Raw genomic sequence first — 25,766 nt, forward strand, 5'->3', positions numbered from 1 at the left:
TTGTTCACCCAAAACTGTTGGAAATAAGGGACACATGGTTGGATGAAGGCGACATCCCGACAGGAATAGAGATGGAAGGGTATGATGTGTTTCGTGAGGATAGAAAGGTAAAAAGAGAAGGGAGAGTGCTACTGATGATAGAAAGAGTTACGTCCATACAAAGTAGAGATGCAAGAGGGAAAATAGTGCCAGTGGTTTTGAGACAGTATGGTATGAGATAGAGGTAAGTAGAATGAAATACTTATTTGGATGTTGTTATAGGCCTGGTAATGTGGATAGTAGTGACCATGAAATGTATAATCAAATAGCCAAGTAAATAAGAAAAGGGTGATTATTATGGGTGATTTTAACTATGGCAATATAGACTGGGATGATGAGATAGCAACTAGAAGTAAAGAAAATGAGTTTCTTGAGTTTTTGAGCAACAGCTACCTCAGGCAGTATGTAACAGAGGGCATACGAGGATTGAGGGTCTTTTGGAGTTAGTTGGTAAAGAGATAAATGCAGACTGTGGGATATTCAAGAACTGTCCAGTAAAGGCAATGTCTAAATGTATTCCAAGGGTTAGGAGATTAAATAAGATAGGTGTGAAATGGATAAATGAAGAGATTAAGCATGCGATACAGATAAGAGAAGTGGTAATAACCAGTGGTAATGAGGATTACAAAGACCAGGCAAAGAGGGTGACTTGGTTGGTAAAAGGTAGCAAAAGTGAAGTATGAGCATCAGTTAGCTAAAGAAGCAAAAAAAGAATCCTAGAGAGTTCTTTCGATATGTAGCCAGTAAAAAAAAGAATGATTATGGGAAGATGACATTGATTGGAGAAAATGGTATAAGGACAACTACTGCAGAAGATATAGTGGAGATGCTTGAGCAGTTCATAAAAGTCTTTCATTCTTGTGAATGTGACATCATGGAGAGATGGAGAGGAGAGACTGACTGAAGTGAGCAAGAGGTGTATTAAGGCTGTGGTACTTGATAATATATCACCGCATATTCTGAAGGAATGTGCCAAGGAGTTGCTGACATCTGCCTTGACATATTTTTTTAATATGAGTCTTGCACTGGGTCGAGTTCCAAAGGAGTGGAAGGAGGGCAAGACTGTGCCATTTCATAAGAGACGTGATAAAACTAAGGTATCAAATTATAGGCCTATCTGTGTGTCATGTGTTGTGGTTAAGTTGTTGGAGAAGCTAGTGAGAACTAGGATCCAGAATTGGGTTGACAATAATGGAATTATCTTTGATGGACAGCATGGATTTGCTAAAGGGAGGTCAAGTTTTAGTAATCTACTTATTTATTCATATAGGAAGTCCTCACCTTATATCAATAAGATGAGGGCTTCCTTGGACAGAGGAGAGGAGAGGAATACACAGTAGTATACTTAGATTTCGCAAAGGCTTTTCATAGATTACCGCTTGATAAGCTGATATTCAAACAAGAGCAGATGGGGTTGGATATTAGATTAGTGCATTGGATCAGAAACTGGCTATCTGACAGGTATCAACAATTTGTTTATGGGGAGCAATATCCAGGAAGGAGAAAGTCACTAGTGATGTGCCTCATTGGGTCTGTTTTAGGGCCATTGCTGTTTTGACCTGTATGTTAATGATATTGGCGAAGATTTGGATAGGGATATTCAGTTATTTGCAGATGATGCAAAGTTGGGATGAACTATGAAGAATAGAGAAGATGTTGTGGCCTTAATAGAAGACTTGAATAAATTGAGTGAATGGGCATGGAAATGGGGATGTGAGTTCAATGTTGCAAAATGTAAGGTTTTAAAATTTGGGAAACACAGATGGGATGTAGAATTTATGCTTGGTGGGGATATATTGTCGAAGTTGAGGAAATAAGAGATGCATGATGCAGAATGATGCAGAGGACACTGACTTGTAGAAGTAAGGAGATTCTTGAACCATTGTATAAGGCTTTGATTAGGTCACACATGGAGTTCTGTGCACAGATTTGGTCACCTGGTTTTCAAAAGAACAAAGAGATATTGGAAAGGGTCCAGAGATGACTTACTAAGGAGTTTCTGATCTTTGGAATGTTGAATATAAGGAAAGGTTGAGAAGATGCAATTTACAGATTCTAGTGGATAGGATGAAGAGGGGTGATTTGATAGAGAGCTACAAGTTAATAAGGGATTGTTATAGGATCAATGTTGGAGAGATTTTACAGCATACGATGGGAGATCAGTGTTCTCTGGCACTGATACAGCTTCCAGGGATGTCCTCTGGTTCTCCAGAGGACATCCATGGAAGCTGTATAAGGATGGTATGAACAGGAGAGTGAGAAGCAAGTTTTTTGCATACAGAGTTGTGAATGATAAGAATGCCTTGCCTGAAAGTGTTGTGTCTGTAGAGAATTTGAGTGTGTTTAAGGCATGGTATGATCAGCTGTGTGTATGATAAAAGGACCTCCTAGATGAGTCTTTGACTCCATGGGGGTCTTGGGATAATAGTGATAATAATAAGAAATTGCAAGGAAAGTATTTTAGCAGAATACTGGAAATGGTTTGAGGGAAAAGCATTAGACTGCACACCCCAGCATTAGGAGCTAAAATTATGTGTGTGTGTGTGTGTGTGTATATATCTATAATTTAGAACAATGGTTCAAAATTATAGATATATAATTTTGAAATCAAGTTGTGAGTAAAAGAAAGAATGATTATCGAAGGATCGCCTTAATGAATGCAGGTGAAGAAGGAAGGTTACAGAAGTAGAATAAATATTGGAATTAATGGGTGATCATTTTGTAAGAGCATATCACACTTGTGGGGGATAATGCAGCAATCAGCAGGGCAATTACTGATGTAAGAACAAGGTAGATGAACAAGAGGTCCTTAGGATATTACAAAATCTTGATGCAAATACAGCCATGGGATTAGATGGAATATCCACCTGCGTATTATGAGAAAGTGCCACAGACCAGGCAATGTCTCTAACCTGGATATTTTAAGTTATATCTCAGCACTAGCAGGCTTCCAAGAAAGCAGAAAGATGGGGAGGGTCAATAGATTCTTTACATAAAAGAGACTCCAAGAAGTATCAAATTATAGACTGATCTGATTCTCAGCATCATGGCGAGGTTCTGAAACAAACTGATTAAAGCTAGAATTCAAGAGCAGGTTGGGTTGGATTGTTTTGAATATAGGTGCAGTAACTAAGACTATGAAAGAGCACATTATGCCTGTTACTCATATGTGTTATTCTGGCTGGTTTGTCTGTTCTGTGGGATGCCACCATGGTATGAGACCAAGTAGCTCACCTTCAGCTGAAAAGTCCTTATAAAGGGTCTTCATATTTCAGACAGGATTTGAATCCATTTTTCATATCAAAGGTATCATCATCATTATCAACTGAGGTACAGAGCCTCCCTCAGGAATGGGGAATAGTAATATATTACTCTGTGGAGAACAGCATGGTTTTGTGAAAATAACGAGACTGTAAAAGTAATCATAATTTAAAATTCTGAATATTTTTACATATTGTTTATTAGTTTTAGTTTCATAACACGCAATAATGGGCACTTTCGATGTGCCCGTTATTGAAACTGTTTTGTCAAAGTGATATGTAAAGCATTTAAAAAAATTTATGTACTTACTAGATTTGATATTTGTGTGTAGTTTAAAATTATCAAAAGTTGTGTTTTATGGAGACATTCTCTTGTCGCTAATGGAGACAACGTGTCAGCCATTATACCTAGTTTCTCGCTTGCCACTTTCATGGAGTGCGCATGCTCGTAGAGAAGTTTGATGTGTGATTGACAGCTGACAGAAAGGGTTTGGTATTGAAGCAATGGGAGCGTAAACAAGATAGCGTTCAGAAGAAAATTAGAACACAGGCCGGCAGATATTTAGATTCAGAGGAAATTGAGTTGTTTTTTTTTTTATGTGACAGTCAATGGAAAATTAATAAAACTTCATAGTTCCACGATTTCGAAAAAGGAATCGTGGAACTATGAAGTTTCAAAGTGGAATAAGTGTTGATAACACAGTCCAACACAATTTTTGCTGAATTTTATATGAGACTTGTTTTTTACTAATCTGGGTGTGCTGATTTCAAATATCAAACCCATTTTTCTCTATCACATCAGGTTTTTCCTCTATGGCATTTTCTTTTTGCTAATTTGTAAGTTTTTGATAGTTTTAAGGAGGCAGTACTATTTAGAGGATCAAAAAAATCGATTTTTTAATATTATTTTCTGAAAGTATGTACTTTTAAAAATCTGTTCCTAACTTTTTATCAAGAAATTCAAAAAATTCCTGAAGATATAGCCTATTATTCAAAGCGGTGTGCAGATCAGAAATCGGAGTGCTCACCGCTCTCGCTTGTTAGTAAACGAATAAATGTGTAAGAACCTGCAACGGCCATACTGGTGCTTTGAATGCGAGAGAGGCCGATAATTAGATACATAGCTACTTAACAATATTCATTAAAAATTACAAGAATATTTATAAAAAAATAACAATTTTACTTACTCATGAGTTTCAGGGAATAAATTTTTGTTTGTAGCAATTTCTGCTGTGTGTTCTGTTTTGGCAATTCCTTTGAATACTTCAACAGTAGTTGGCCATCATGTGAGAATCCCATCTTCCTTGGTACCGATCTTCCATAGTTTTTAAGTCTTGATGAAATCTTTCGCCTTGTTCATCGCTTACAGCACCTAAATTCTCGGGAAATCTATCAAGATGACTGTATAGGAAATGAAGCTTTATGCTCATGTTGCAACCTAGGCGCTGGAAATTTTCAAGCATTGTTTCCACTAGATCTTTGTAATTGCATGCTTTTTTTTTATGTTTCCAAGAAAATTATTCGCAACCATCGTAAATGAAGTCCAGGCCTCTTTCTCAATTTCGTTCATAGAGTTGATGAAATTTGGGTCTCTCATTAAAGTTCTAATTTGCGGTCCATCAAATACACTGGCTTTAATTTTTTCATAACTATGTCGTGGAAATTTTTCACATATGTATTGGAAACAGTCACCTTGTAAATCTAAAGTTTTAACATACTGCTTCATAAGACCTAGTTTGATGTGTAGAGGTGGAAAAATGATTTTTTCTCTGTCGATTAAAGGTTGATTTATAACATTCTGTTCTCCAACATTTAAGGATATTCTAAGAGGCCAATGTTTCTGAATCCGGTGTTGGTTTCCAGCTCGACTATCCCAGAAGCATAGAAAACATGGAAACTTTGTATATCCTCTTTGAAAGCCAAGTAAAAAGTTCACCATTTTAAGCTCCACACAGATGATTCAGTTATGGTCTGTATATTTTAATAACTTCAGAACCTTTTTAATGTCCTCATATGTTTCCTTTAAGTGGACTGAATAGCCAATAGGAATTGAGCCATATACATTCCCATTGTGTAGTAAGACACACTTGAGACTTCTGCTTGAACTGTTGATAAATAAACGCCACTCATTTGGATGATATTGTACAGCACTCATTTCGGTTAGTAAACCTGACACATTGTTACAGTAAACAACCCCACACTCGTGTTTAAAATATTGTACAAGATTACTTTCCCTGCTTACGATAAAAAGTTATCTTCGTATCTTGCTCCAGTAAGTTTTTTCATTTAATCTTGAAGCTAACAATTCCGATGATTCCTTTGATAGGCCCAAATCTCTTACTAAGTCATTCAATTCCGCTTGAGTAAAACGTTGTGGTCCAGAACTAGAAATTAAATTTTCATTGTCTAAATCAATATCCGGGTCTTGCTCCTCAAGAACATCTGGCATATCCCGATTATGCTCATTCTCAAGTAAAGGAAGTCCTTTACTTGAGAAAAGGAAGTCCTTTATAAATTGGCACGGCTATTTCACTGGAATGAGCAACTGGCCGAATTGCTGAGTCAAGATTTGGATACACAATTTTTTTCTTATTCTTCTTATTATAACCAGAAGTCTGAACTAAACAAAAATAGCAATCATATACGTGATTTTTCGGTTCATGCCAAAAGCTAATTTTTGGCGTTTTCCCTTGCTCCACTGTCATAAATTTTCTACACGACTTACACACTTTATTTGGAGCCCATGACTTGTCCTGATCTGCAATTTTTACGTCAAAGTATGCAAAGTACACTTTCTTAACAAAATCAGTGATATTTGTCCTTTGACTGGGAACAGTAAAGCTGCCACAAATGTAGCAGAAGGAATCTACACTATTGACACAATTTCGAGTAGTATACATGATGTATTTTCTTCACTGCTGACTAACATGCAATTAACAAGACAAAAAAACCAGAGACTTTATTGAAATGTTATAAGCACTCATCATACTTTCACGATCGATTAACGATTGACTGATTTCGATCGTTCTTTGTCCGCTATGACACATATAGTATTAATTTGTTTTAGGCAGTTGTCATTGCTAACTTTCATCACCTAAATGTATTAGGTTGGTTATCAGCCTCTCTCGCATTCAAAGCGCCAGTACATGCCGTTGCAGGTTCTTACGCATTTATTCGTTTACTAACAAGCGAGAGCAGCGAGCGCTCTGATTCTGATCTGCGCACCACTTTGAATAATAGGCTATATCTTCGGGAATTTTTTGAATTTCTTCATAAAAAGTTAGGAACAGATTTTTAAAAGTACATACTTTCTTTGTTGTTTTATAGCCAGTAAGCAAAACTAAAGATCGATAACTATGATCTATAAGTTTCATGCCGAAAAACTATCGGCGAAGGCAATTCGAAGTAAAGGTGGAGCAAGATCCCTCACTATTCTTGATATTTTCTCATAATGTAAAACACAGCTCCTAGGAGATGTAATACTGTCATTACATTATGAGGAGGTCACTACCCAGACCGGTTTCAATCTTTTTTTGAGGTCTCATCAGTGAGTAGGTAGATACTTTCAGAAAATAATATTAAAAAATCGATTTTTTTGATCCTCTAAATAGTACTGCCTCTTTAACACTATCAAAAACTTACAAATTAGCAAAAAGAAAATGCCATAGAGGAAAAACCTGATATGATAGAGAAAAATGGGTTTGATATTTGAAATCAGCACACCCAAATTAGTAAAAAACAAGTGTCAGATCATAATCAGCAGAAAAAAATTTTTTTTTGTTTTGCCAGTGTAATTAAAAGAAAATATTGCTATATGCATTTTAAAAGGGATATTGGAGGAAACGCTAAATGGAAGATTTATAGTAGGTTCCGAAAAGGGAATTGGAACTGTAAATTCTTTTAAAGTGGAAGAGTTAAGACTGTCAATAAACATTAGTGTATAAAAGAAGAAGTTGTTATTTATGTTCTAAAGGAATGTTCGAGAAAACTCTGATTAGGAAGTTTCATCAGTATTAAGGATGCCGGATCTAACTATTATTTCTACTAAAAAGAGACAGAATTGAGTTAAGAAGAATTAATGTGTGCTACATGAGTGATGAAAAAGGATCCTGTGAAAAGAAGAATAAAGTCATATATCTTTGGAAAGGGGCCTTGAGAGAGAAAGAAACTGGCTATGAACATTTTGTCATTGTGAAACAAAGTGTTTAGTCTAGTCTTAAATGTAAGTTTATTTTTAAAAAGGCCTTGGATCCAATTAATTTGTAGTTAGTTATGTAATATTTGTTTGAAGTGTATATATATTGTTTTTTGTTTTATTAAATTTGTTTATTTTGTATTTTGATCTTGAGTCAGTGAATTATTTGGATTCTGAAAGAAATAGTAAAAAAGAGGTCATTGCACCAATTTATTGTGCAATAAATAAATATGATAAAAGCACTCAGAAATTAAAAATAATTGTTAGAAATACAGAGATTAAATAAAATAAATAAAAATCCTATATATAAACAATGGCGCAACCGGTAGGATTAAAATAATTTAAAAATCTCATATATTAACATATCTGTGAAAATAATGAGACTATGGATTTGGGGATGGTGATGGACATGGAAAGTTCAGAGGACATATTGCAAAAGTGGAAAAAATAACACCATGGATCACTTTGATATTTATTATCATTTATTATTTTTTTTTTAGTCCTCCAGTCACAAAACTGATTATGGAAGATTAACACTAAAGACAAAGACTGTTGTACCACCACTTAAAACTTATCCACCGTTCGCACCTTCTCAAGCAAGGCATTCCATGCTCCAACCAGTCTCTATGCAAAAAACTTACTTCTTACCCTTTTACTCACTACTTACATCCAGGGACAGTCCCTTTCCCTCATTCTGTCATATGAAAAAAAAAAATGATAATAACCCTTCATCAGCTTAAACATATAAATCATAACCTCCCTTGTCTTCTATCCACTGACCTATGCAGTCGTCTACATGCCCCGGTCTATCCTCAATAAACAGTGTAAAGTCCTATCATTTTTGTTATCTGTCTCTGCTCCTTCTTCAAAGTTACTTAGTCCCCTTCAAATCCCAGTGATCAGATCTGAGCATAGAAATCCAGATGTGGCCTAATCAAAACTTTATACAGGGTGGCCCATAATGCATGAAGGGATTTAAACATTTAATAACTTTTTTATTTAAGAATTATTTTTATTTTTTTTATTTTTTTGATATAATGAACTACAGAACCCTGAGTTTTCAGCTTTGCATAAACGACCCTTTGTATGGCATGTTCCATGACAGCTGTTAACGTTACTGGCTGTAGTGCCCTAATTTCTGCATGAATGTTCTCCTTTAGCTGTTTTTATTATTATTATTATTATTATTATTATTATTATTACTCAGGCCTCCATGGAATCAAAAGACTCATTGTGGGAGGTCCTTCCTAAGAAACACAAAGGATATAAAGACTCATTGAGGGGAGGTCCCCCACCCTAAGAAACACAAAGTCTATCATACCACTCCTTAAACTCATTGACCGTTCTCGCTCTCACCACTCCATCAGGCAATGCATTCCATGGTTCAACAACCCTCCATGCAAAGAAACCACTCCTCACCCTCTTGCTCACAGTTTCCTTTCGTAACTTCCAGGGATGGCCCCTTGTCATCACTCCTTCCTGCTGTTCAACCAAGCAAAAGAACTCCACAGTGTCAACCCTGTAACCACCTCTCAACAGTTTTAAAACTCTCAATCACATCATCTCTCCCTCTTCTATTCCATACTCTGCAGTCCACATTCCCTCAGCCGGTCCTCACAGTCCTGAAACAATCTTTGTTATCTGCTTTTGTACCCTTTCCACAGTTAATTTACCCCTTCAAATCCTGGGGACCAAATCTGAGAACAATAGTCCAAGTGTGGTCCGATCAGGGTCTTATACAACGGAATGATAACTGTTTTATCTCTGCAGGGCAGTGTCCTTCTCATTATTGCAGCAATCCTCTGTGTTACCTTCACCACCTTTGCAATATGTCCCCTAAATTTCAGGTTTCTATCAATCATCAACCCCAGATCTCTTGTCTCCCCTACTTCCTCCAGTATAACTCCTCCCATAGAGTATGCAGTGTTCCATCGATGTTTCCCAAATCTCAAGACCTCACATTATGCTGCATTAAACTGACATCCCCATTCATTTGCCCATCTATCTAGCTTATTCAAATCCTCTTGCGGGGCTTCCACATCTGCACTATTACTAATAATCCCAGCTTCGCATCATCCGCAAACAGGCTGAATATCCCCTTGCAATTCACTGGCAATGTCATTGATATAAAGGTTAAACAATATAGGTCCCAGCACTGAGCCCTGTGGGATCCCACTTTTAACCATCTGCTTCCTTGAAACTGCCCCACGATACACAACTCTCTGATACCTATCGGACAGCCAATCCTGAATCCAGTTGACCAATTTGACATCCAGACCCATGTGCTGCAACTTAAATATCAGCTTATCATGTGGCATCCTGTCAAATGCCTTCGCTAAGTCTAAGAAAATGGCAATATATGCCTTTCCCTCATCTAATGCTCTTGTAACTTTATCATAAAAGACTACCATATTGCTAAAACAAGAGCGCCCCTTCACAAATCCATGTTGACTCTCACAGATAACATTACCCTAATCTTCCCAATGTTGTATACGGTCCTTCACTACTTTCTCCAAGATCTTACTAACTACTGATTATACACAAACTGGCCTATAATTAGACACTTCCTGTCTGCAACCACCCTTATGCAATGGCACTATCTTACCTTCCTTCCATTCCATGGGCATCTTTCCTGCAGCCAGACTTTCATTGAAAAGTCAGATCAAAGGCACTGTCAGTTCCCCTAGCAAATTCTCTCAAAACTCGTGGTGAAATACCATCCAGTCCCACAGCTTTACTGACATCCAGAGTACTCAGTATTTGAAACATACTCTCCTCCTGTACCTCTAAACCTCGAACCTGCCCAATCCCTCTAGCATTAAAACTGACTCCTCCAGGATGAAATACTCCAATAAAGTGTTCATTGAACAATTCTACTATGTCCTCTGCATCAGTCACTCTATTCCCATTTTTATCCCACAATGTCATTCTTCCACAGTCATTTCTCCTCCTACTGGCCACATATCTAAAAAATTCCCTAGGATTTTCTTTGGATCTTAGGGCCAATTGTATCTCATATATTTTATTATTACCATTAACACCAGACCTCCATGGAGTCAAAAGACTCATTACAGAAGGCAAACACTGTTACACAAAAAGCCCATGAAACAATGATTTAAACTTAGTCAATGTATATACATTCACTACAATGTCAGGCAAAGCATTCCGCTAACCAACCACCCTCCATGCAAAGAACCTACTCCTTATGCCTGTACTTACACTTTCCTAATATAACTTCTGGGTATGGGCCCCTTGTTCTATCCCCTTTTCCCCATTCTATGAAAAATTTCTTCCACATTAACTTGGTAATAACCCTTTACCAACTTAACTGTTTCAATCATGTACCCTTCTTTTCTTTTCTTCCTATTCACTAGGCTTTACAAACTGCATTCTCTCAATCGGTCCTCATAATCCCACATCCCAAAGGCCAGTTATAACCTTAGTCAGCCTTCTGTGGACTCTTTCCCTAACATATCCTCATCACCATGAAAACCAGTGGACCAAATTTGTGCACAATAATCCATACGAGGCATGATCAAGGCCTTATACAATGGAACCAGAACCACTTTATTTCTACAAGTCAAGGTCCTCCACATCATTGCCATAATCTAATATGATGTGATGTCTTCACAACTTGTGCAATGTGATCTCTGAATTTCAGATTCTTGACCACCACCACCACTCCAAGGTCTCTTATCACCTCAACTTCCTCTAAAATTTCCCAGACAAATTTATACTTTGCATCCTATTGTTGCCTACCAAATTTCAGAATCTTACACTTAGCAACAATGAATTGACAGTTCAATACTGTTGCTCACTGATACAATCTATTTGAAGTCCTCCTGTAAGGCCACAACACCACACATGCCTATTCCTTTAGGTAACCCCATAGGATGAAGTCGGAAGCCATCGGATCTGGAGAACATGATGGCCAATTAGTAATATCGGATTTGGACAATTAGCATTCAATTATTAAATGCTGATTTTTAAAATATAATTGCACAATTTTGGTTTGTCATTGGGTTGTGAACTTTTCCATGATTAATTTCCCAAATGTTGCTTAGAATACTTGAAAATAAATAATAATGAAAAATTTAATTATCAAAAAAAGTTATTCACACTTTAAACCCTTCATGACTTACAAGCCACCCTGTATAATGGGCCTACTATCCTTTTAACTCTTGTGGTCCTCTTCAATATTATAGCATTAAGATGTATTCACAACCTTTGCAATATGTCCTCTGAACTCAAATTTCTATTTACAATCACCTGGGATTTTCAGGGGTGGTGATGAAGAAATGTATAAACAACTTGGATTAGTAAACAAAGGAAGGGTTATTATTATGGGTGATTTTAATTATGGTGGTATAGATTGGAATGAAGAGATAGCATTTTGGAATAAGAAAAATGAATTTCTCAAGTTCTTGAGAGATAACCATCTCAGGCAGCACATAAAGGAGGGCACACGAGAACTGAGAATTCTAGATCTGATCATTTCATCAGACAATGTAATTGTCAGAGGGGTTTCACACTTTCTTACAGTTGGTGAAAGTGATCATGAAGTGATCACCTGTATTGTGGCTGGTCATATGCAGACTTTTGTGAGGAAAGGATATATGTGGAATTATAAGGATGGTGATTATGACAAGCTCAGGAAACAGCTTGGAGCTATTAATGGAACGAAGAGTTGAGCGGTAAGGAAATAAATGCTGCATGGGAAGTGACAAAGAAATGCATAACAGCATCAATGTACAAATGTATTCTGAAGGCCAAAAGGCCGAATTAAGCATGAAATCTGGAAGAAGAATGTACTTTGGAGATAGTAAAAGATGAATAATGGTAATAATCAGTTACATAAAGAGTTATAAAGAACAAGCCAGGAGAATGACTCAGTAAGGTAAACAAAAGTAGAGTATGGGCAGAAATTGGTAAATCAGGCAAAGAAACAACCTAGAGAGTATTTTAGATATGTGGCAAGTAGAAGGAAGAATGATCATGGTAAGATGATGTTAATGGATGAAAATGGTAGAATGGTAGCTGCCACAGAAGACATTGTTGAGGTATTCAGTGATCAATTTATAAGGGTGTTTCATCCTGATCAGGGTGAAATCATGAGGAATTTAAGTGTAGAGGACATAGGAGATGATGGTTTAATTGTGGGTGAGCAGAAGGTATTTGAGGAAATAAATAAACCTGATGTCAATAAGGCAAAAGGATTTTATGACATATCACCATGCATGTTAAGGGAATGTTCCAGGGAATTGGTGGTAGCATTGGCATGCCCGTTTAATAAAAGTCTTGCAACAGCACAGGTTCCAAGAGAGTGAAAGGAGGGTAAAATTGTTCCACTGCATAAGGCTGTATCTTCAAATTATAGGCTGGTCTATATATATCCAGAGTTGTGGTGAAGATAATGGAGAGACTGGTGAGAGGCAGGATACAGAAATGGGTTGATAACAGAAGTATTCTCTGTGGTTATCAGCATGGGTTTGTTAAGGATAGATCATAGAGATCGTGTTTTACTAACTTACTTATGTACCATAACAAGGTGACAAATACTTTGGACAGGAGAGATGCATATACAGTGGTGTACTTGGATTTTGCAAAGTCTTCTGATTGACTGCCACATGACAAGCTCTTAAATAAACTGAAACAGATGGGATTGGATAAGAGGCTTCTGAGTTGGATCAGTGACTGGCTGTCATATGGGCATCAGAAAGAAGTTGTATATGGGAGGTGTGGTATTCCAAAAGAGAAAGGTCACTAGTGGTGTATCATGGGGGTTAGTTTTGGGGCCATTGTTGTTCAGTTTGTATGTTAATGACGTTGGGATGGATTTAAATAACGATATGCAGCTGTTTGCAGATGATGCAAAACTGGAGAGAGTAATGCAGAGTCAAGCAGATGTTATGGCCTTACAAGAATACTTGAATAGATCGCATGATGGTCAGGTTAGTGGAACTATCAGTTCAGTGTTGCAAAGTGTAGGTTTGAGAGTTGGTAGGCAATGATGGGATGCAAAGTATACACTTAGTGGGGAAACTTTAAAGTAAGTAGAGGAGATGTACTCTAGGAGTGATGGTGGACAAGGACCTGAAATTCAGGTGCTACACTACACAAGTTGTGAAGATGTCACATCAGATAATGGCAATGATGTGGTCACAAGGATTATTATTATTACTTGGTCACCGGGTTTTCATGGTGACGAGGATATGTTGGAATGGGTCCAGAGAAGACTCAAAAAGGTAGTCAGTGGTCTTTAGAATATGGAGTACAAGGACAGATTGAGAAAATGTATGTTGCAAAGCTTCATGAATAGGAGGAAGAGGTGGGGGAGATATGCTTGAGACATATAAGCTAAGTCAGGGGTTGTTATCAGGTTGACATGGAAGAGATTTTTCACAGAATGGGAGGGGGGAGGGTAGAACAAGAAGCCATCGCTAGAAACTGTAGAAGAAGGGTGTCGAAAGAGAAGTGAAGAGTAGGTTCTTTGCATGAAGTGTGGTTGGTGAGTGGAATGCATTGTCTGATTTGTTGTGAATGTAGACACATTGAATCAGTTTAAAGCACAGTTGGATGAGCATTGTATGCAGTAGTGTGTACCTCCCACGATGAGTCTCTGACTCCATGGAGATCAGATAATAATATTAATAATAATAATAACTCCACTAAGTGAATATGAAGCATCCCATCTGTATATCACAACAAATTTAAAAACCTTACATCCATGTATACACACACACCAGTCATGTAACGAGTCAAATGTTTTTTATAGGTATAAATTGGAGGAATGTGATGCTCCCAAGTCAGTAGAACTGTGTCTGGGTGAAATGGCCACGAGAAGGGAACTCATGGAGTTTGAAAGATGTGTTGTGATAGGATGCCATGTCGGGCCTATCTGTTTGGCAAATTGGGTCATCTCAGGTAAACAATCAGTGATACTATACTGAGATGGAAGCACAGGGAGTCAACTGCAAGTGCTAACCGCAACGGATGACCCACCACACTCACCAATTGTGACCGTAGGGCGCTACAAAGGAAAATATATAATAATTACCATTCATCAGATGAAACATTGAATGCAGAACTCTGCATTCAATGTTTTGTGCAGATTTGCGTTCCATCAACTGGAACACAAATCTGCACAAAAACATTCAGAACTTAGGATCACAACATGGGTTTACATGGTCGGACTGAGATATGCAAGCTCACATTAAATGAATCAACATGCAGCTCAGTGGTGCAAAGTGCGTGTACAGTGGGATGTGGAAGCTTGGAAAACTATGTGTTATAGAGTGACGAATCACACTAGACCCTTCACTGAGCAGATGGACGGGTGAGGGGTGAACTTCTCTTATCAGAGTGTGTAACCCCAACTATGAAATTCGGAGGCGGAAGTGTGATGGTATGATCCTGGTTTTTTCTCAGACCTCGATTTGCAGTACCACAAACATTGAACTCCGAGAGGTATCTAAATATTCTGGACAATGCAATGATTCCTACTTTGTGACATTTCTACGGAACTGACCATTGTCTCTTTCAGCAAGCAATGCACCATATTATAAGGCTGCTGCTGTAACTGTGTGGTTTGTGGACATAAACATCACCACACTTGACTGGCCTCCACAGAGCCCTGATCTCAACCATATTGAACATCTTGAAATGAACTGGAGCATCAGGTTAGGTCAAGGGACATCTGCCCCACAACATAACCCCATTACATGCTTCAGAAGAATGGTCCAAAATTTATGCTTGTGGACAGTATGTCCCATAGGATTGCTGAAGTTAGTGCAGCGAAAGGAGGTCTTACCTTTTATTGGTGGGCATCATGGCTGTTTGTTACTCACACTCTGGTGACTTCTTTCCAACAGTGTACATACGTACATACATATATGTGTGTGTGTATGTATATATTTCTCTCACACATGAAAGAGCCTATAGCAAACATATGCTGTTTATGGGCTTATAAAAAATACTTATTTTTTTATATATTGATTGCAACTGTTTCACAAGAAAATTTAAAGAAGCCTTGCAAATGTTTAGGATCCCTACACAATGCAATAAAAATCAAGGCTTAATTTTACATCAAGTATGGTCTGCTTTCATCAAAAATTTAACTGCCACAGACCTAGTATACAGCACACATGATACCACAGAACATGACAGCAACAACTAGAAATGTTCCAATATGCATACAGTAAAGTTGTATAGTTATCAAAAACATCTAATATGTGTGTGATTAATTGTTAATAGGCTTTTGTTGTGTAAAATTTTTACGGACTACAACCCTTAATGACGTAAGAAACTTGTCAGGTTTTTAATTGCTTATTTTTATTGAACTCCTTATTTATATTATAATGTGGTCTCAACACCGAAAACTTTCTATAAAACTGCTAAACCACAGAAACTTAGATTTATATCTGGCAGCTCAAGGTGAGTGCTTATGGTCCAAAGTTACACAACTAGAAAAATTATGCATTAAACATAAGAACTTCATCAATAGATTAAAGTTTCTGGTTCGATGCAGAGATTGTACCTAAATTTGTAAGAATTAAATATGCATTCCATTCAGCCAAAGCAAATAGAATCTAGAAAATAACAGAACTAGCTATCTTAAGAGAACCAATTGCAGCTACTAAATCAGAGCTTTGAAAGATAGATTAAGATACGTTTACTATATAGGCTAAATTGCTACTGTCCAACCTAGTATTGACAGAATTACATCCAACAAAACTACAGTGGTTGCAAATCATAAGAAATACAATTTGACAATAAAGTTTAACTTGCTTCAACAAGAAAAACATCTAGCTCAGGCTAAAGTTGTCATTAATCTTTCTTCCAAAGTCCTGTCAAAAACAGAAAAAAACCTCCAAATAAAAGGTTTTAATTTTGCCTTATCTCCACAGAACATTCAAAAGTAGACATCATAGCACAGATTGATAAAGGAATTTACAATCTTCCTAGAGATTTGGCAGATCTCATCTGCATACAAACTTCAGCCATATTGTTAAAAAGTAAATTACCACATAGAAACTTACTAAAATCAGAGTTAATAGCCCTTAAAGAATTAAGATGAGATAAAAACATTGTAATAGTCAAGGCAGATAAAGGAAATACAACAATAGTTATGAATTCAAAGGAATACGAAAGAAAAATGAACAGCCTATTAGAAGATTCCAATACCTACTCATCCTTAGACAGAGCTCCCACATGGCCCACACATAATAAAACCAATAACTTGATTAAAAAGTTATGGAACTTGCCAGAAGAATTAAAAAAATCTTTATCATCAAAACATCTATTGGTATTGGACTTGATAATTTATTTTACACTAAAAATACACAAAAAAGATATTTTGTTACAGGCAATTGTAAATGAGAGAGATTCATCATCATCAAATTCCTGCCATGTACCCTTAAGGGGTGTACAGGATATGATAGTACTACATGAAAAATTTACATCATTACTAACTTCATATCTACAATTTTCCTCCAAATCAGTCTGTTACTTGTCAAGACTCCAACATTACCAGAACTTATATTTCTATTGTCTAAGGCACTTTGTACTGTATCAATCCACCTATATTTTGGTCTTCCTCTGGGTCGTTTTCCTGCCAACTCGGCAGAGAACACTTGTTTTGCTAATCTTTCCTTGCCCATTCTGTTTAAGTGACCATACCACCTGAGATTAGCTCTGCTAATGCATTCCTGGATGCTGACAATGTCAAGTTCTTTCCTAATATTCTCGTTTTTAATATGATATTGCAATTGATGCCATCTGTTCACACCTCTAATCTTTCTCAGGACTCTCATACCTGCGGTCTCTAGTCTTTGGTCAAGTGTTTTACTTCTGACCCAGATCTCAGATCTATAAGTTAAAACTGGTTTGAACACTGTCCTGTATACAGCTAATTTAGTGTTCCCACTAATTTCTCTCTTATTCCATATGAATTTATTCAATTGACTTCCTACCATACCAGCTTTATTGATTCTGTTGTCTATTTCCATATTTAATTTACCATCTTCACTAAAAATCGTGCCTAAGTAGCTGACATGCTTTACTACAAGTCTCTTCACCAATGTACCTAGAAATGACACAGTGGATCTACTTGTAAATCTTTTTCCACTGGACACTGTAGGACTATTTAAACACTGAATGGAAAACACTTTTTTTCATACTTCAAGGCAAATGTTGAGAACAAAAAGAAGAACTTGCCATACCTCTATGTTAACTCTAATATGTTAACATAGAGGTAACACTAAAAGAAAGGTCTAATTAGTCAAAGTGAGATTGAAGATATATCCTAAAAAAAAAAAAAATATTATATTCTACGGAACACAAGCATTTGCCGTTTTAGCTCTTTCTGTTATGACAAGAAAAATATAACTTTATCTAAGAAAAAACAATAATAGTTTTCTTGGGCAAAAGAAAAAAAAATACACTGGGTATTTGTAGTTTTGTAGTAAGAATTTAAAGTACATCTTACCTTGATCAGCTTGCTCTAAAATCTTCATTATTGAAGTAGCTTTGTCCCATCTAGATAACAGATCATCATCTTTGCTTCTCTGTCTTTTTACAGGATAATCTCGCCTCTTAATAACAACTTTTTTTCGTGCATATAATGGCTTTTCTTGTAACCAAAAGTCTTGACATCTTTCTAAATAAGATAAAGCTTCTCGTGCATGTACCATAGCCTTTCGCGAAACTGGATTAACATCACTAGCAAGTGCTGAAAAAAATTTTCAGATGGAAAAATTGAAGGTTATTTTATTTGGGAGGAAGCAATTTTATCTATAAAAATTATAATGCTATCTCTAAACTATTTCATATAGTGAAAATGTTCATCATTAAACATCTGACAGAAAATAAGCTGTGTTTAAAAATTTAGTAAATAAATAAATAATTATTCAATAAGTTCCATCTAAATAGTTTCATTGCAACTACCATTTAGAAATTATCCAACTCCAGACATCTTATTCATAATCGAAGATTTCAACACTAAGATCGGAACGTTCAGAGAAAAGCTAAAAGATATAATGGGGAAATTTGGAATTGGAACTGAAAATGAAAGGGGAGAAACTATGCTCAATTACTGCACAGAAAACAACCTTGTCATCTCAAATACAATGTTTTACCATAGACCTAGTTTTAAATACCCCTGGGCCTTGCCAGATAGAGAAATACAAAATTGTACAGATTATATCCTAATTAGAAATAAATAGAAAACCTCAATCAAAAACGTAAGAACATTCAAAAGCCTAGAGCTGGATACAGACCATGAACTCCTCTCTACAACAATGCAGATAAAATTCAAGCGCAACTATAAAAGAAATAGGAATGATAAACTCCACACAGAAAAATAACCAAATAAGATTAGACCACATTATTATTATTATTACCCAAGACCCCATGGAGTCAAAGACTCATCTGGGAAGTTCTTTTATCATACATACAGCTCATCATACCGTGCTTTAAACACACTCAAATTCTCTGCAGACACCATACTCTCAGGCAAAGCATTCCAATCATTCAAAACTCTGCATGAAAAACCTGCTTCTCACTCCCCTACCACACCCTCTTTATATAGTTTCCAGGGACAACCTCTGGTATTCTCCCCTGATCTCCCACTATTTTCTGTAGAACCTCTCCAGCATTGATCCTATAACAATCCCTTACCAACTTATAGATCTCTATCATATCTCCCCTCTTCCTCCTGTCCACCAGAAAATTGAAGAAATAAATAGGACTCAAACAGAAAAAAATGAAAACCTTTAGAAAACAGGAAAAGAAATATTAATTAACTCGGCCAGGGAAACTTTAGGAATTTATAAGAGACCCATTAATAAATGGATAACATCTGAAATTTTAGAAAAATGTGAAGAAAAAAGAAAACTAAAAACAAAAATAAATAAACATACCTCAGAAAAAAACAAGAAGAAATACAAAGAGCTCAAAAACGAAACCGATGAACTCTGCAGACAGGCTAAAGAAAATTGGCTAAACAAAATTATTGTTTTGTACTTTGTACAAAATAATACACTGCATTTAGAGAACTGCACTTAGGAGAATAGATGAGATTCAGAATTTGGGAATAAAAGTTAACCAAATCTGCAAAGGTCATAAAGACCACACAACATACTATTGCTGCTTTACACCTATAAGGAGGTAGTTGTTCTACTGTATGCAACCTCAGTCAGATCACACCCAAATCGTACACAAATTATTCACTTGGTTTCTGTGGTTTATGAGGAGAAGTTGGTGGATAGTCAGAGAAGGGGTGATATGATAAAGGTATTTACGTTAAAAGATGTTTAAGTGATGACATTAATTTTATGAGATTAATAAAGAAAAGTTATTCCTTGAGTGGAAGCAATCAAGCTCATTCTCCTACCTCTCTGCTACACAGAAAATATAACAAAAATATCATAGTATTAAAATTGAACAAGGATAATGCCACAGTAGTCATGGACACAGATGAGTATGTCGAAAATTAAAAGTGAAATGAAAATTTGAGAGTGATCATTATGGTTGATTTTAATTATGGCAATGTAGACTGGTATGATGAGATAGTAACTGCAAGTAAAGAAAATTAGTTTCTTGAGTTTTGAGGGATAACAACCTCAGACAGTATGTGACAGAGGGCACATGAGGATTGAGGGTCTTGGATGTGGTCATTTCATTAGAGGATGGAATTATCAAATTGTCAAATTGCTCACCAATTGGTGAGAGCGACCATGAGGTGATTACCTGGGTGGGTGATAGCAATGTCATGACCTCTGTGGGAAAAGGGTATATGTCAGACTACAAGGGGGGGGTGATTATGAAGAGCTCAGGAGACAGTTTACGGGTGTAGTATGGAATGAGGAGTTAGTTGGAAAAAGAGATAAATGCAGCTTGCGGGATATTCAAGAACTATCTAGTAGATGCAATGTCTAAACGTATTCCAAGGGTGAGAAGGTTAAATAAGGTAGGTATGAGATGGATGAATAAAGAGATTAAGCATGCGATACAGATAAAGAGGGCATTGTGGAGGCAGCATAAAAGAAGTGGAAATAACCAATTCCATGAGATCTACAAAGACCAGGCAAGGAGGGTGACTTGGTTGGTGAGTGTAGCTAAAGAGAGGTTAAGAACAGCAGTTAGCTAATGAAGCCAAAAAGAATCCTAGGGAGTTCTTTTGATATGTAACCAGCAAAAGAAAGAATGATTATGGAAGGATGACATTGATAGAAGAAAATGGTATAAAGACAGCTGTTGCAGAATGTGTGGTGGAGATACTTAATGAGCAGTTCATAAAGGTCTTTCTATCTTGTGAATGTGACTACATGGAGAGATTGAGAGCAGTTGATGATGGGAAGGAGAGACTGACTGTAAGTGAGCAAGAGGTGTATGGGGAGTTGAGTAAACTAGATGTTAATAAGGCTGTGGGACTTGATAATATATCACCATGTATTCTGAAAGAATGTGCCAGGGAGTTGACGCCTGCCTTGATATATTTTTTTAATATGAGTCTTGCACTCAGTCAAGTTCCTAAGGAGTGGAAGGAGGGAAAGATTGTGCCACTTCATAAAGGAGGTGATAGAACTCAAGCATCGAACTATAGGCCTATCTGTGTGTCAGGTGTTGTGGTTAAGTTGTTGGAGAAGCTTGTGAGAACTAGGATCCAGCATTGGGTTGACAACAATGCTATTATCTTTGATGGACAGCATGGATTTGCTAAAGGGACGTCATGTTTTAGTAAACTACTTACTTATTACAATAAGGTGATTGCTTCCTTGGACAGAGGAGAAGGATACAAAGTAATATACTTAGATTTTCACAACGGCTTTTGACAGATTACCGCATGATAAGTTGATAGTCAAACTAGAGTGGATGGGGTTGGATATTAGATTAGCATTGGATTGGAGACTGGCTATCTGATAGGTATCAACAAGTTGTGTATGGGACAGCGATATCCAGGAAAAGCATAGTCACTAGTGGTGTGCCTCAAGGGTCTGTTTTAGGGAAATTACTGTTTAATTTGTATATTAATGATATTGCTGAAGATTTGGATGGAGATATTCAGTTGTTTGTAGATGATGCAAAGTTGGGATGAACTATGAAGAGTAGAGAAGATGTTGTGGCCTTGCAAAAAGACTTGAATAAATTGAGTGATTGGGCACGGGAATGGGGATGTGAGTTCAATGTTGCAAAATATAAGGTTTTAAAATTTATGAAACAAAGATGGGATGCAGAATTTATGCTTGGTGAGGATATATTGTCGAAGATGGAGTTAATAAGAGATCTGGGGGGGGGGATAATAATAAAAATAAAATGTAGAATATAGAATTTACTGAATGACACAAACACCAATAATCTACTTGACTATGATCCTCCTTTTCACACCCACAACATTACCAAACTGATTGAAGCCCTATTCAACTGACCTGAGGATAGCAAGAAATGATTTGAGCCTAGACATTCACTAGTTCCCAGAATTTATTCGAGTTCTGAAGATATACAGACACAAGTAAACAAAAATATTGATCCATTTCTGTTCTAAGTATCTTTCATAGCAGGTAGTTCCACTAATAAGCAAGGCATACAGACATCTCTATGAAAGGAACACTGCACAGTTTATTGGAAAAAACAAAGAATATTGCAATAGAACCCTATGACCTACTGACAAGCCTAGACATCATCAATCAGTTCACCAATGTACCTCAACCAGAAATCAAGAATTCTCTCCAACAAATAATACTGTGATATTATTTGAATGCTGCATCAACAATGCCTTCTTCCAATTCCAAGCAAATTTTATAAGCAGAAAGAAGGGTTTAGCAATGGGCTTGATGTTATCTTCATTTTTTGCGAACCTGTTTATGGAACTGTTTGAAAAACAGGTCCTGAGATATTGCAAATTACAACCTAAATTTTGGCTACACTATGTGGATGATGCACTCATTCAACAAATCATATAGTCCTCTGACATCCTAGGCTACAAGATCATCTACAACCGTGCCTTAAACACTGATTTTCATACTATCCTTCAGTGAGGCAAGGACAACCTTTTCATGTTCAATATCACCAAAACACAGTCTTGTCTTTTCTCTTGCAAAAGAGATCTCAGCTCACTTATCCTTGCCCTCAGTAACACACGAATCACCAGACAAGATCAGACAAGACTGGAGGTAGACTAACGTTTACCTTCAGTCACTCCTAGCATAAACACATCACATCGATAGCCTCCTCAGCATCCACGAAACTAGGCATTCTCTTTTGTTCAAACAGCTATTTTACACCCAACCAACTCTTAACTGTATACAAATCCCAAATCTGTCCATGCTGAGAATCCTGTTCACACGTTTGAGATGGTGTACCTAAAACTTCCATTAAAATCCTTGATGCTGTCCAGAGATCAGCAATTAGGTTCATTGAGGATCCCTCTATCTCACAGATGCAGTTTTTCAGCACTGTATCTATTCTACAGGTACTTCCATGGTCACTGCTCCAGTGAATTGGCAACTGTTATTCCTTCACTTTCATTTGCACCTGTTAATACAAGAGCAGCAGCTTCTCCAGCATTCCTTTACTGTGCAAATGCAAACACAAACTCATTTCTCCTTTTACTCTTTTATTCTGTCAACCTCTTTCCTCTGGAACAACCTTCCTCATGAAGTATTTCCAAGCAATTACAACTTACAGCTCTTCAAAAAAAAACATCAATAAGCTTCTATTTCAGTCGTTATTTGCATCCCACATATGGCACCGATATGCTTATAGGTGCCTTGATCTTGTGTGTGGTATCAATATTAAAAAAAAAAAGGACTTTCTCGGTCACCTTAACAACATGCATCCCAGCATAAAGTATGCTGCTGAATTAGTAAATAACAGATCCTGCATTTTTTTTAAAATTTTCCTGGAAGGCTTCAATACAAAGTAAACTCAGGTATTCTGCAGAAAATAAATGCACAAATTCCATCACAATCTGTCATAAAAGAAATTGCTATTATAAAAATCCTAGAAGTGCTTAAGAGTCAAAGCTGTATAACTGAGATGAGACCTCCACATAGCCTTTAAAGGAATGCAGAGAACCGACCAGGGCTTCTGACCTAATGTCCAATTCTCACATTCTCATGGTGAACCCTGTTAGGTATCTACCTGGATACTTAATGAAAGAGGATTTGGTTTCCATAATATGTATATTCTACAAATATTTCCATGGGAAATGTTCATCTGAAATAGCATCAATAATTCCCCCACTTAGTACTAAGCTCATTGGAACATGTGCAGCTGCTGCTCAAATCCCTTCACCTTGAAACAAACAGAACAAGTGTCTTTTCCTCTTCCTTCATCCCTGCAACTGCTGTATTGTGGAACAGTCTTTCCCCTGTTGTGTTTCCCAAGGAATACAATATACAGTCATTTAAATCAAATATAAACAAGTTCCTCCTTTTCAACCCACTAGCTATATATGGTACTAATGTACTATAGGTTGATCAACCAAACTCTCGTGTATGAGCTCAACATAAAAAAAAAGATCTCAGATACACTGCACATTGTGCTTCTGGTCATCATAGTACATGAATCATGCATATGTAACATTGTTAGTCTATTAAACATACAAACTTATTGTTTTAATACTGACCATATTGTAATGCGTACAAACATCTTATATTCTTTGCAGACAGAGACTGAGAGGACTTATTGTTCTTATTCATTATCATGCATGTGTGTTTGTTGTAAACGCATAATGTGATTACTGGCTAGCTGTAGTTCAGATCAATTTAGAGAGAGAGGATCAGGTTTTTCCACGAACTGTTCAGAATAGTACCCTGATTTCTGTTGAGGTTTCTGCCAGTTATTAACGCTATTGTGGCTTCCTTAAATAAACAATGTCTGTAGTCATCATCCAAATAGCATGGAGCTGTTTTGCCACTCTATCGTGTGGTTAGATGTACAGAAATTATGTGCTAAGCCAGAAGAAATACTTCTGTTGTGGTTTACATCACCAACATGTTTGTTTTGTGTGATCTCTAAACTCCGTGAAGTTTGTCCGATGTAGGCAAAACCACAGGAGCAAGGAATGTAATATACTCCTGGATATTTGTAGAATGGCACCTTATCTTTTGGGGATCCTAAAACCTGTCTGATGCTGGTGGTTGGGTTGAAGACCACTCTGATGTTGTAGGCTTTTAATATTCTGGCTATTTGATAAGAAATTGACCTGATGAAATGGATCACTACAGTAGAAATGTGCTGGGAGCTTGATTCTTCTTGTCTGGGGTTGTCACCATATAGATATTTTTTGATGATGTTCGGAAGATATCCATTTTGTGATAATGTGTTGGCTATTAGTGAGAGTTAGAATATTAAAATAGCCAGAATACTAAAAGCCTACAACATCAGAGTGGTCTTCAAACCAACCACCAGCATCAGACAGGATCCCAAAAAGATAAGGTGTCATTCTACAAATATCCAGGAGTATATTACATTCCTTGCTCCTGTGGTCTTGACTACATTGGACAAACTTCGCGGAGTTTAGAGATCAGACAAAAAGAACATGTTTGATGTAAACCACAACAGAAGTATTTTTTCCGGCTTAGCACTTCATTTCTGTATGTCTAACCACACGATAGAGTGGCAAAACAGCTCCATGCCATTTTTGGATGATGACTACAGACATCGTTTATTCAAGGAAGCCACAATAGTGTTAATAACCGGCGGAAACCTCAACAGAAATCAGGGTACTATTCTGAACAGTTCGTGGAAAAACCTGATCCTCTCTCTAAATCCATCTGAACTACAGCCAGCCAATAATCACATTATGCGTTTACAACAAACATGCATACGTGATAATGAATAAGAACAATTAGTCCTCTCAGTCTCTGTCACGCGAACGTGTAACCTTAGCTACTAGATTATTTACAACATTTTTATGTTCCTTTCAATTTGCATTTACTAGTTTTTTTATGCTTTTCCATCAACACCTTGAAAAAGCTAGACAGCTTGTTAGCAAAACTGGTAGGCAAAGAATGTAAGATGTTTGTACGCATTACAACATGGTCAGTATTAAAACAATAAGTTTGTATGTTTAATTTTCAAACAACCAAATATGTTTAATTTAAACTGTTAGTCTATATCAAATATTCTATATTACTGTTACTATTAACTTGCTTGTTGCTTAACTCAGTCAATATAATATTGGTTTACTTCATTTTGCTCTCCTGATGAAGTGTACTATAATAATTTTTACTTTGATATCTACTAGTTTCATGCACATGAATTAGTAG

General features: G+C 36.7%; 1 protein-coding gene across 1 annotated transcript in view; it reads right to left on the reverse strand.

The window, feature by feature from the left end:
• The window catches only part of LOC150109494 (outer dynein arm-docking complex subunit 4), a 96,611-nt gene that overhangs the window by 39,807 nt on the left and 31,038 nt on the right, over window positions 1-25,766 (reverse strand). Inside the window, exon 4 of the mRNA XM_090402509.1 lies at window positions 17,981-18,223. Coding sequence (XP_090258635.1) covers window positions 17,981-18,223 — 243 coding nt within the window. The remainder of the gene's footprint in view (window positions 1-17,980; window positions 18,224-25,766) is intronic.

The sequence above is a fragment of the Typopeltis vanoorti genome, chromosome 2, assembly GCF_054136105.1.
Source record: "Typopeltis vanoorti isolate ZY-2024b chromosome 2, IOZ_Tvanoo_1.0, whole genome shotgun sequence".
Lineage (NCBI taxonomy): Eukaryota > Metazoa > Arthropoda > Arachnida > Uropygi > Thelyphonidae > Typopeltis > Typopeltis vanoorti.